Genomic DNA, 12,260 nt, shown 5'->3' with positions numbered 1-12,260 from the left:
CTCTAAATGAATTCTAATGTTGCACAAAATTATTCATTCAGCGCAGCCTCATTTATTTCCATGTGGATGCAATAAAGAGGCAATGTTCTCTTCCTCTTTTGATGCTGGAACGTATGAGAAATGAAAGGAGACATCCTCAATAAAATGAACAAGAGCCTATAAAGTGGAACTTAATATTAAGTGTGTTCTAGACTATTGAGAAATGATCTTTGGGACCTATTGCGCTCGTTGCGCTTTTGTCCGCGACAATATACTACTGTTTTGAAAGATGATATTGAGGTGACGAGGCGATAGAATTCTTCCGAAGTGAAAATTGATTATGTGGCAGACTCACAAAATGATAGGGTACAGGTTTTCTTCCAAATTTCTGGATGATTAATGTTTCAAAGTCTGCAGAAGCTAATCGAAATATGCATAGAAAACAAGAACTGAGCTTTCATTTGCAAATGTGTTCTTACACGTAACCACGGTAACAAGAGACGATAGCCCAGACCAAAGACTTCCAGTGGGCGACGCAGCAACAAGCGGTGACGTCGTGCCTACCGCCCCGTAACCTTCTCATCTGCGGTAGAACTTTATAGGAACATGTACCCAAGAGTCGAAGGCAATGAATAAGAGATTTCCATAACATAAAAGAAGCCATGATGGACTTACATTTGGTATAGCAGAGCGGAATCGATGATTCTAGAATGTTTCAGAATGTTTGAGAATGCTTAGCAAGAAATATTACGCACGCAACATCTTCTGTTGATGTATACTTTTGCTTCTTTAATAAGTGCCAAAATTTTGTTGAAATGTGGAACAGAAACATTGTTTAGATGTTGCAATGTTGAAAAGGGAAAAATCCTTCATTCTCCCTTTATTTTTGATCCAGGTGGTACCGAAAAAACTATAAATAGACGTAAAAGCTGTGTTATCTAGGAGGATAATTCGAGTAAATGTAATAAAACAGTAGAGAAGCCTGTACTGGAGCAAAAATTACGGGGTTTTGCAAATTATAATTGCACTGCACACATACAGAAGACCTTCTTTGAAATATTAGCTCACGACGTTGGCAGATTGTAATATTAAGTTTACATAATGCAAAGAAACGTATTAAGTAAGAAAAGTTGTTCGGAAACAAGTTGAGACCGAACGACACTAGCGTTCGTAGTTATAAGCCCATAGCTTATTTTTTGCATAAAATTCGAGCGTCAGTCTTACGTTTCTTTCTTCTCAAGCAAGAAGATTGCTCTCTTCAAATGGAGCTAAAGTCTGGGAACTCTAAAGATGTGTTGTTTTCTGTAGTAGCTTTACCGTGGCGTTTATTCTGTGGCAGCGCAAGCAAAAAAAGCCTTGAAACTGGCTGCGAAGTGGATCAAACTCACGAACTATGCGGATTTAGTTCCCACACTTTAACGTCCATAGATCGCACTTGTTTTCTTGAATAAGAATTGTTTTCTGTAGTATGGTATGTGAAGTACTATAGTGTTGTCATTATGTTCCTTTTATTTCCTTTAATGACCGACAACAGGTTCAGTTTATTCTTAGTACTAGATGAACATTACATAGAAAACTCTATCATTTGTGAATTCTGTTCTGACGAATTTCGTTCTTGATCGTTAGAATAACGTAGTGCTAACGGCAAGATTGATAAATCACCGATCAGAATTTATGAAGGTCACAAATCCCAGTTAGCCGTTTATGTGGGTCACTGTTCGTGTGGGAGAAGAACAACAAAAACAGTTTGTGGGTGATACCGACATGGTAGAAGAAAGAGGAGAATTGCAAAAAACGAGATACTGAAGCAATTATTACTGATTCTCTAGACTTCAACAAACTTTTACTTTGTTCACCCATAACAGTTAACTTTACGCTCAAAAGTCACACTAATAATTGCTTTATTAGGGAATTTTCACTGTTGTAAAGTCAATGTAATTGTAAATCATTGTTTTCTGACGGCTGCCCATTTCATCATTACAGTAACCCTTCACAACATAAAAAATACCGAAAAATCGGTAGCATTCAAATTATTGGTATTTCAATCCAGAGGTGAAATGGTGCATAATATTTTCAAAAAAGCGCTTTGAACAATTACCAAGAGAATCTTTTCCAAATTCTTAAAGCAGTGGAATCACGAAAACCAAAGTGTTTTTCTTATTTCCGCGAAAACTGAACTTTAAGCGTCACCCATGGATAAAATTCACTGAATACCGCCTAACAAACAGTTTTCCGGATAACGAATCTCATGTTTTTCTCCTCGAAACGTCATCCTAGCACGGATTGGGTGGTTGACTCAAAATACTTAGATCTTCAAAGATTTGCATGGTGATTCGTTTCACAGGGCAGCTTTTTCAAGCAGGACTTTTCTTTTACAGCATTTGATTAGATTGCGGGGTCATGGGTAGCAAAAAAAAACAGAAATCGAATAAAGTTAGCTGTTCGTTTGTTATTTTATCCTAGTCAATTCGGAGATGCATACTATCGCATCAAGACGTAGTGTTCAAGCCAAAAACCGTTCTAGTGGTGCTCTCTTTCGTGCATAATAGATCCGTACAGCAAAGACTGTTATAGAGAGTTGTCGGGAATGTGAGATTGCAAGAGGGTCAGAATTATCTTTACTGAAGCAACTGATGGAAGAGCATCTCGTAGTTTAATTCTAGTTCTGCTACATGGTTTTGCTTAACATTCTGAAATTCACTTATTTCGAACTACTTACATACATCTGGTTCGATTAATCGCTGAGACCATGTGTTAGAGAGTCGTCATTTACTCTGAAAACTGAACATCCATGCTGATGTCAAAAATGTGCTAGCCATTTCCAAGTTCAACTAACGTCTGGAAGCTGAGCATGTTTATTATCAAATGTCTACTACACCATAGGAACTAAAACTCATGCGAAGATGCATGCGAAGACCGTTTTTCTCTGCTGCTCTAATGTTCAACAGATGGAACCATTTGTAGTTTAGTTCTATAATAATGTCATTGATTAAGCGTAAACCATAGAGTAACTATATTTTCAATCTTGGGACGTCCAGCCCAGGATACCTTTCCTGTTATTATTAGTAAAAAAAAAATACCGCTCGAATTAGCAACCTTCGTCACAAAATAGGTGCGTTACGTTAAAAACGTTTGGCTGAATAACAAGCTTAAAACCCCAAAACTCCACACCGAAGTAATTATTGTGAAATTTTAGAAAGATGCACGTCAACCTATAGGTGAAGTTTGGTTGTTGTATACCTATAGACACTATGATTTTAGACTTGTTGTTTTCTATCCTGCAGCTCTGCCCCTCTCTGTTGCCTACCTTGTTCCATTTTCTTATTTGGTTAATATACTCGATACTCGAGAAAAATCATTTCCCTATAGTTCATATTCTGCGGAACCTTCATAGTTCCGCTAAATTTAAGCATTTTGCATTTTTTTCAATGTTTGTTCCTTTCCTTCTAGTAGATTTATGGCATGTTAGTATAATTTCAGTTTAGGGTTTCCAAGTACGTTTTTTTTTTGTTGCTGCGAACAGCCTCATGTTTGCATCATTGCATCTTTTTATCACTTCAAAACTTTCAAGTTATCTCGTTTTGCAATTTTGAGGAGTTCAGGAACTTAATTTGCATTTCTGCTTATCTACCGCGTTGTTTCGAGCTGCTTACACAGCTGCTCCATGTCGTTTTGACCCGAATATACTACAGCACCAAATCTATTCTCTTGCACTGCTGGATTTTTTGTTACCAAAAAATTAGTGAAGTGCAGGCAGTTTGATGCAACAGTATGATGAAACGATGCAACTGTTAGATCGAAAACCCAAAGCAGATAATTATGATCATGATCATGGTATGTAATAGCGGGCCTAGTCTGTCGCGTGCGTTTCAAAATTCGAAATACGAAAATAGGGGGTGGGACGGGTCCCACGGCGTGGGAGCGTGATGTGCCGACGCCAGATAGCTATAAAATGTGTTTTGATGAGTACCACGAAGTCGAACAGGTGTATCGACCGATCGACGATCGGCGATCGATGCTCTTCAAATGTAGAACGAAATAACGCGAATAGAAAGAAGACTATGAAATCTACATTTAAAACTTCAGCTTCAAACAGTCCTTCGGTACACAATTTGAAAGCATTACTCAAAGTATGGGTTTTCCACCTGTTTTTCCCAACAGTGAAAAAAAGCTGAATAAAAAATATGAAGAAAGATTGTTAGAGATACTTATTTAGATACTTAGATGGTCGCCTTCACTGAACGTGCGGGCCCCAACATCTCTTCCACTCGTTTAGCTCCCTCGCACTCGTTTCTGTTTATTCGCAGTGCTATTTTCTTCCCTGCTTCGTTCAATTCCTTGAGCTCTATTGGTACTTCTAGAAAAGAGAACGATGTCGTCTGCAAAACGAAAGCTCGAGAGGAATCTTCAATCAGCAAGTCCCTTTCTTCTCAAGCAAGTGATTTTGTTATCCGCTGTAATGCAATCATGAACGGCATCAGTATCTAATAACGCTTTGTCGTAATCACTTTCCAATAGGTATGATGAGAGAGCGGTGGAAAAGCTGTATCGTAGTGGTGCATCGATCGACCAGTGCTCTCCGTATTGCATTCGTTTCTACGCCGTCGAATGCTTTTTCATAGTCGACGAAGGTTAGAACAAAGGGTAGGTGGTATTTCTGCAAACCTCTATGACCCTCGACACGGTCTGGATGGGGTGACACGGATTACGGTTCATGCAGCTGAACCGCTGACGAAATCCAGCGTGTTGTGTATGGACTTTATCCAGGGTTCAAAATATGCACGTGCGAATGATCTTGGTGAATACTTCGTATAAGACTATCAGGCAGGCATGTCAGACGGTTGTTCCGAAAATCTACTCGGTCACTTTCCTTATGAATAAGAATGGTTTGCGAGATCTTCCATTGGTCCAGAATCCTTTCTTTCTAAACAAAGGACGTCATGTGCGCTGCTAGAACGTCATGAAGCGGATGGCTACTAGCCCGAGGAAAGTCTGCTAACATAAAATCAGTAGAAATAAAAGGGGTTGACACAGGAGTTGACTAGCGGAAAAGGTTCATCAACCAGACTTGAATAGCGTTAACTAAATAACTAAACAGAATCTATCTGTAACGGTTTTCATCTCACAACGAGAAGAGATGCGAGTCCCATCTTCGCTCAGGGAGGCTGTTAGCAGGGTATTATAATAGCGGAGGTTCCTGCGCCTTCTTTTCTTCCACTTCTTCAGACCTGTTCTTTTTGTTTTGTATGCAGAATCTTCTTTTTCCTGTATTGTACAGATTCTCGTGCAAGGATTTTTGCAGTTAGTGTTTGCCACTAACCGCTATTCGGATCAAGCCTCAAAGTCTTTCTCCTTTCCAACAATTCCTTAGAGGGCTTCGAAATTTGGTCCAGGTTTGTCGTGCGCTGCTTCGCGGCACGTACAGCGGAGGCTCGCCGTCCTCTGAGTAGCAGGTCGTAATCCACATTTGGTTCCTCCTCGATGCCTCTGGCACTCCTGGTACAAGGAATTTTAAGAAAAAGGGAAAATTTTAAGGAAAGAGTATGCAATTGTTGTATACGACTTCCTTCCTCCTTCGTTGCCTATTGAAGGCATTCTTTTCCATCGTGGGGCTGAGTCGTATTTTCGCACAAAGGAGACGATGATCAGATCAACTATAAAAGGATGGTACTATCGAGACCTCCGGTTGGTGAATATGTTGTTGATCTCCGCACAATTCGTGTCACTGGGTGATTCTCATGTCCGCTGACGGTGTTCTTTCTTCATGAAAAAGGAACTCCCATGGAATAGCGGCAAACAACAGCCAGCAAGACTAGATACTTCCGTTTTCATTTCGGTTCCCCAGTCCAAATCTTCCGATCATGCGTTCCTCTTCTGTGTCCTTTCCTAGTTTGTCTGTTGAAGTCTCCGACGACGAATCTATATGACTTCTTCCTGTGAATAACTTCTTCCGGCTTCTCATAAAAGGCGACCGATTCGAATTCATCAGCTGCTGACACTGGAGAGCAGCAGTTTATGATGTTAATTGGTTTTTTGCACAGAAGGCGGAGGCGAAGAATAGCCTGACGAGGTGTCAGAATCTCGTGAGAATCAATAAGGACGACAGATGGGTGCACAACAAAACCAACACCGCCCACATTTTGCCATGGAACTTTCTTTCAGCGGATGACTTACCGTCGTTCATCTGTCGTACGTCTCTCCTTCTGCTCTTGGTCCCTCGCAGAGCAATCACGTGAAATTTGATACGCTCTGCAGCTCCGAAAAGGGTATGTGGCTCAGCGTCTGGAGGCACTGTTCTCGCGTTTTAAGTGCACAATCTCAGACAGTCCCTATGGCGAGTTGTGCACGTGTCATCTTGGTCCAAAATCGTCCTGAACAAGCTGAAGAGATTTGATTGTCTCTCACCGGTCGCCATATCGTCCCACGTCTAAGACGTCAGGGTCCAGTGTGCAGGGTGCTGAGGCAATGTAAATGCTGGAGTGGCAAGAAGACTTTCCCCAAACTAAGCAGCCCCAAATTGCCATAGCGATCTTTTACAAAGTATCGCCGCCAAACCAATGTAGATCAGCGAGCCACCTTGTTTAGAACAGGTGACATTTTGCTAAGACGGTGGTTAATCTTAGCAGTGGTTTATTCCTAGCTAGGATTCTGAGAAATTAAAATGTCGAATGTGTCCAACTCATTCTCAGCTTGGGAGATCCTGTCTGAGGACGTGCACCACTGTGCATCGCAGAAGAAATATAAACCATAAGGTATAGGTTATTAAATTTTGCAAAAAATATAACTTCTTCTACTCTAATATTTTCCGCTTATAAATATTACCCTTTAATACTAGGACATCTGAGATTCGAACGGATGTTTTATTAGGTTGTGAGGATATGTTCATTTTGCTAGGGGCATCGGACCACAGCGAACGTTACCCTCTCGTCTTTACAATGTTTAGAATTCCCGTTAGATGCTTCCCTTCCAGTCAAATCAAGTGTCGACCTTGTGGCGATATATCGGCTTTCTTCATGTGCTGTTCTAGAGTTAAACAAGAAGTCATCCACGAAGTCTCTATTAAATGCAAATTTTATATCCACAAAAAGTAGAAGAGCATTTCTGATGAGGTGTAAATTCGCAATGAAAGTCGTGGTGACATGTGTCAGAATTATGCATGGTGCAACACTGATGCGAAGTCGACGAACTGCAGTCATTCACCACTGTTATTCTGGAAGAAATTGCTAAGCATGCGCAACATCGTAGCTTTAAAACAGAAGAGAAATGGGAAAGTAAAAAATTCAGAAGGAAAACACACCTATCCATGGTGAGGCAACAATATCCAGAAGTGGAATGACACATAAGACCATTCTCACAAAGCAGGGATTCACGACACTTTGATATTGGAGCTGAGCAGTTGTCTGGAGCAAATGAAGAATCAAAATCTCCCAGTAGGAAGTACTATAGCAAAGGGTTGTCAACTCTTTCCGAAAATAACGTTGGAAAGGGATTATGATTGTCGGAAAATGTTCTGGAGTGAAACGTTATTAAGACGTGAAGCGGAAATGTTGTAAGAGCAGAGTTAGTTGGATTTAATTTGGTCCAGCAATTGCTTCAGACATAGTACAAGAATAAAAGATCTCTCTCAGATTGCCTTAAGATCACAGTATCCTCGCTCAAATATATGCCGATCGAATTAAAGGCATCACCCCACGAATCTGAGGCAGTTAGGAAGAAATGGACGGAATCACTCTTCTCCCCATAATCTACTATGCCATATACAAATACTCAACCTGAAATCCGTACAACCTCAGGTTCGTGGAGTGGTGCCTTTAAAGAGATAAAGCAAACCTCGTACTGTAGCCTAGTGTCATCGAAGATGTAGATTAAGCTTTATTAATGCCTAAAGTTTTGAACATTCTAGAATAACAATCATGAGTAATACAGTCGTTTAGATGTCTTTGTTCTGAATATGCACGCTATATGTTTTGTCTGTGTTCGCTCTATTAGAAAATTCTCGACATTTTCCTCTGGAATCGCTCCATATATAAGCACGACGATCTAGCAATGGTGGGTTCGCCCTAATAAAGGACTTTGGAATCGACGATTCTCGACACCTAGCACCTGTAAAAGAAACAAACGAACACTCATACAACCCTAGTTATCGGAAAATAATCTTGAGAAAAATAAGTCAGAAAATAAAATTTGACCGAAAACCATTCAAAAATAAGGCAACGTTGCTATAGCAAACACTATTATTTTTATTTATTGTCCCTGCTATCAAAAAAAATATCTAGAATTTGCAAGGAGAAAAAAGAAGATGATGAGAAACTGCAGTGGCATTAGTGGCACTCTTTATTGAGCTGGTCGGTTCTATTGCGTTGGAGCAACTGATCGTAAAATAACATTAAAAGATTTGGGCGTACCTCAAAAACAGCAAGAAACCAAAAGTTATCGCATTCAGTCTAAACGATACTTGTACATAAAGAAAGCAGATTTCAGGACATCTGTTTAGCTCAAACGGAGAATTTTCCGTGAGCTTGAGTAACAAAACCACAGGTTCATGAAAACCTCATAACTCGTTGAGATATATTTTCGAGCAAATCCGAAAACAAAACCACAATACCATTTATTTAACCTAAGGTGCTAGGAATGGAAATTAGGATTAAGCTGTTTATTCTCACTGTCCCTCTCTCAAAACCACCTAACCTCGAATAGAAATAAAAACACTTCTCACTTAGTCCGAGAGTTCTCCTTGTGAGATCTGCGATAGACTTTCTATGAAATTTGAATCGACGAAAGCTTGGCAGAAGTTCTCGCGGAAGAGGTGCAAGCTTCTGCATTGGACGGTCTACAATTAACACTGCGATGAGTTTAATAATGGCATGTAGAGAAATTGTGAAATGGAAAAGAAAAAGCACCCTTCAAATCAGTCCTCACCTCTATGTCTAGTCATGTGTGATCTATAGATTCCATTACACTCTGGACGAAAATGGTCCATCTTGAGAATTCGGAAGTACAAACACCAATCGATATTCATGTGAGATCCTGAGCAGATGGCGAACAACAGCGTGAAGGAGGCAAAATGCCTCAGCATCGGAAAAGAATGGCAGACGACCAAAGCCTAAGTTAGCCCATTTTAGTTCTTAGTTCAGCTCTCTAGCGAAACTATTGAGTGGCACGGCTAAATCTAGAGATATAATTCCTAAATGCACATTTTCGATCACAAGAGGTGCTCGTCGATGTGTTTTGCTGCGTATGGTGTTCGGTTCGGTAGTTAAAAAATAATCGTAAACGATCAGGTATCAGGTATACGAGTGTATTCCAGGACTACTGCAATAAACCTTTTTGGGCACTTTTCACATTAACTCCAGATATGTAAAGATAACAGTTAGTCCAGACGAATAATTCCAACATTAATCATTCGAGATCTTTTCCTGAGTTTTGCGATGCCATTGTGCATCGCAAAACTAGATTGGTACTGGACTTTTTGGACATTATCCTCACAAAAAGTCCAGTACCAATCTATTAAGACGGAAGGGATGAAAGGCGTATACAATCCGCTCGCTTTCAGTCGATGAACTTTCTGACCTGTTTTGCATACGTTACACCGACAATCGAAAACCTAACAAAAGAGCAAAGTGAGCGACTTACAAATGAGCGTTGAGCGAAGTGGAAGTTTTTCAGAGAAGGTGATTTTACATGTAATAACTTGCATCAAGGCGACTTTACATAGAGAGAAAAGCTTCAACAAAACAGCATTCGAAACGCTCCCTCTGACACTCCACTGTGATTATTGATGTGTTGCAGAAACACAAAAATTATGCTCTGAGAGACAAAGATGCAACAGCTCTGGGGAAATTTGTTATCATATCAAATTAGGCTATTCAAACATCATGAGAAAGCATAAATGTGGTTGACTCCGAAAAATGTGTCAACATGTTTTTGTGTTGCTTTCATCACGCAAAGTTTTGAGCAATTTCTTCTGTGCATAACGCAAAGTAGAAGCAGAAGTATGGTTCCGTGTCTCCACCTCTTGGAAAGATTCATTCTTTCGAGATCTGACTGAATATAGGAAAGCGTCAGCAAACGATCGGCTCTCAGTGGATTGAATGAAGCTAGAAACTAGAACCTCGGAATTCGGAGTCATAGTGTGCAAGAAACACTTCACCCGCAGAAACAAAATAGAGAAAATGTATGAGGAAAAATTTACAGACGTTTTAGGAAAGAAAGATTGACGACTTCGATGAGAGCTTTCTCTCAGCAGAGTACCTAAATGACTAATTGCAAAGCTAGAGATCATTTTTTTAACGACCGAATTAACCTTTTGGTTGAGATTGGAGAACATTTTTTACATTATTTCTTATGAAAGAGTTTGAAATAGAGAAGAAAAATAGCTTCAAATCATTTCAAGACTACTGAAACCTGTGAGACTAATAATTAATTAACGCTCTCGTGAACAAACACACGAACGTCTGCTTGAACAGCGAGAGATTCACACGAGGCTTTCAAATATTAGTTATGGTAAAATTATAGTCGAAGTTAGTTTAAATGAAACAAACGTGGCCAAAATATTCACAGATGGCTAAGCCATACCAGATTTCTGGCTGAATTCTCGAAAAATGAACTTAATTTGAAAGCGAAGGAAGCATCTGGAAGCGAACGGAGCCATTTTGAAAAAACTGAACTCTGCTCTAATTCGCTTCACGTTTCAATCCACCGACGCTTTTGACAAAGTTCAATCGAATGGTCTATGATAATTCTGTTTTTTTTTCATATTAACGACTTAAGGCTCAACATTGTGGGAATAAGATGATCAAAATACCTGCTTTTAGATACATTGATTGTATTCAGACGAATTCAACAACTCAGTAAGATCATTGAAGTATGTACAGTCACGAAAACATCCTATGATCCTAGTAACCAATTTTGCAGTTGTTACAACTATAGAAGAGGATAACGGACTATCAACGAAATGGTTAAACCAATCACTGAATAATTGCAGCACAAGACAAGGCTGGCAGCAAGGAATGTTAGTGCCTACCGAGCTTCTGAAGAGGGTAAAACACTAGATTATGCAAACGATCGCCTAGTGTTTGATATTGCAGAGGTCCGCAAGTTAGCTCGATTTTCAAAAACCTTCAATATTTTGAATCATTCGGACCTTTCAGGTTCAAGCTCACAAAACATCTTTGAAGTTTTCTCCGGAAATTCTAGAGAAGGGGATCTTTGTCAGTTCGCTTCCACAGTTCTGTCAAATGGCCAAATATTGAGCAGAGAGAAATCCCAGTTTCCTTCCACATTTTCCAATTTATTTCACACTGAACCAATCTAAAGAAAAGAACCAATAGAAGTTGTGCAAAACTAATTGAATTTTAATACGAGATTAGAGAAAAAACCGTGAGAAAATTCCGACGAAGGTGACAGTTTGGACAAGACAGATAGATAATGTCAGCATAATGTTTGTTTTTTCGTTACGGTCTTCAGTTGAGCAAATGACTCGTGTAACGTGAGTCCTGTAACCTGTTTACTTGACCCCTCTCGGCGTCATGCGAGCAGCTTCACACTTCAATTACAAGGCTTTCTCTGCTTTTTCTCCATTTGCTAGCCTTTGCTTGAAGAAACTGAGAGCTCTGCTAATACATTTTTTGGATTGCATTGCAAAATACTACTGCTCTATCCGGTACAAACAGGAGAGGTTGTGATTGGACCAAGGTGTTTGCACAGAAATCCGTCGCATCCGTATCGTCGTTGCACAGCAAGCCCTTTTTTTTTTGCTCTCTGACCTGCGTAAGAGTCAGAGGGAAAAAAAGGTCTGCTGTGCAAAGTGAAAGCGGCCAAATGGCCGAAAACGAAAATTCTAGAGTAAGGTGGGAGAAGAGGACCTGAGGACACTTGGGATTGATAAACATTTGACGCGAAATGTCAGTATTTGCAGGGTACCAACGAATGTTTTGATTTTGTGCAAGCTCCAGCTGAAGATCAAGAAGGTTTGGCTGTGCTCAAGCACGACACATCTCGACGACACGGCATTTCCGTCAGGCGTTAGTATCAGCACGCCGATTAAGCAAAGTACAAATTTGTATCACATATCTTGAGCACCTTCATTCTCTGAATACATGCACGTTCTGTTTTGCACAACAGGAAACATTTAATTGAGCCACCAACAAAATAAAATCACAGAAAATAAGTGATATGTGACTAATTAGATAGGGCGATATATACTTATATTAATGCACTGTAAGATTCAAGGATTTAGGGTGACACTGAAAAAGCATTTTGGGACTTGAAGTTCTTTTTTG

At 39.9% G+C, this 12,260-nt stretch overlaps 1 protein-coding gene across 2 annotated transcripts; it reads right to left on the bottom strand.

Annotated features, from left to right (window-relative positions):
* Positions 1 to 4,199: 4,199 nt before the first annotated feature.
* Positions 4,200 to 12,079, bottom strand: RB195_014368 (uncharacterized protein; the record flags this gene model as incomplete). 2 transcript variants are annotated; one of them, XM_064204608.1, is made up of 7 exons in its annotated part: positions 4,200 to 4,336; positions 5,300 to 5,475; positions 6,117 to 6,261; positions 7,167 to 7,189; positions 7,277 to 7,379; positions 8,696 to 8,809; positions 8,899 to 8,959. In XM_064204608.1, 7 exons carry the CDS (start codon positions 8,957 to 8,959, stop codon positions 4,200 to 4,202), a joined length of 759 nt encoding a protein of 252 aa, XP_064060489.1. The 2 variants fall into 2 exon arrangements, with proteins under 2 accessions (XP_064060489.1, XP_064060488.1); XM_064204607.1 differs by lacking the exons at positions 4,200 to 4,336; positions 5,300 to 5,475; positions 6,117 to 6,261; positions 8,696 to 8,809; positions 8,899 to 8,959 and adding an exon at positions 12,061 to 12,079 and having other exon boundaries at positions 7,039 to 7,189.
* Positions 12,080 to 12,260: the final 181 nt, after the last annotated feature.

Source organism: Necator americanus, chromosome V, assembly GCF_031761385.1.
Source record: "Necator americanus strain Aroian chromosome V, whole genome shotgun sequence".
In the NCBI taxonomy this organism is placed as follows: Eukaryota; Metazoa; Nematoda; class Chromadorea; order Rhabditida; family Ancylostomatidae; genus Necator; species Necator americanus.
This window is presented reverse-complemented; position numbering and strand designations above follow the sequence as displayed.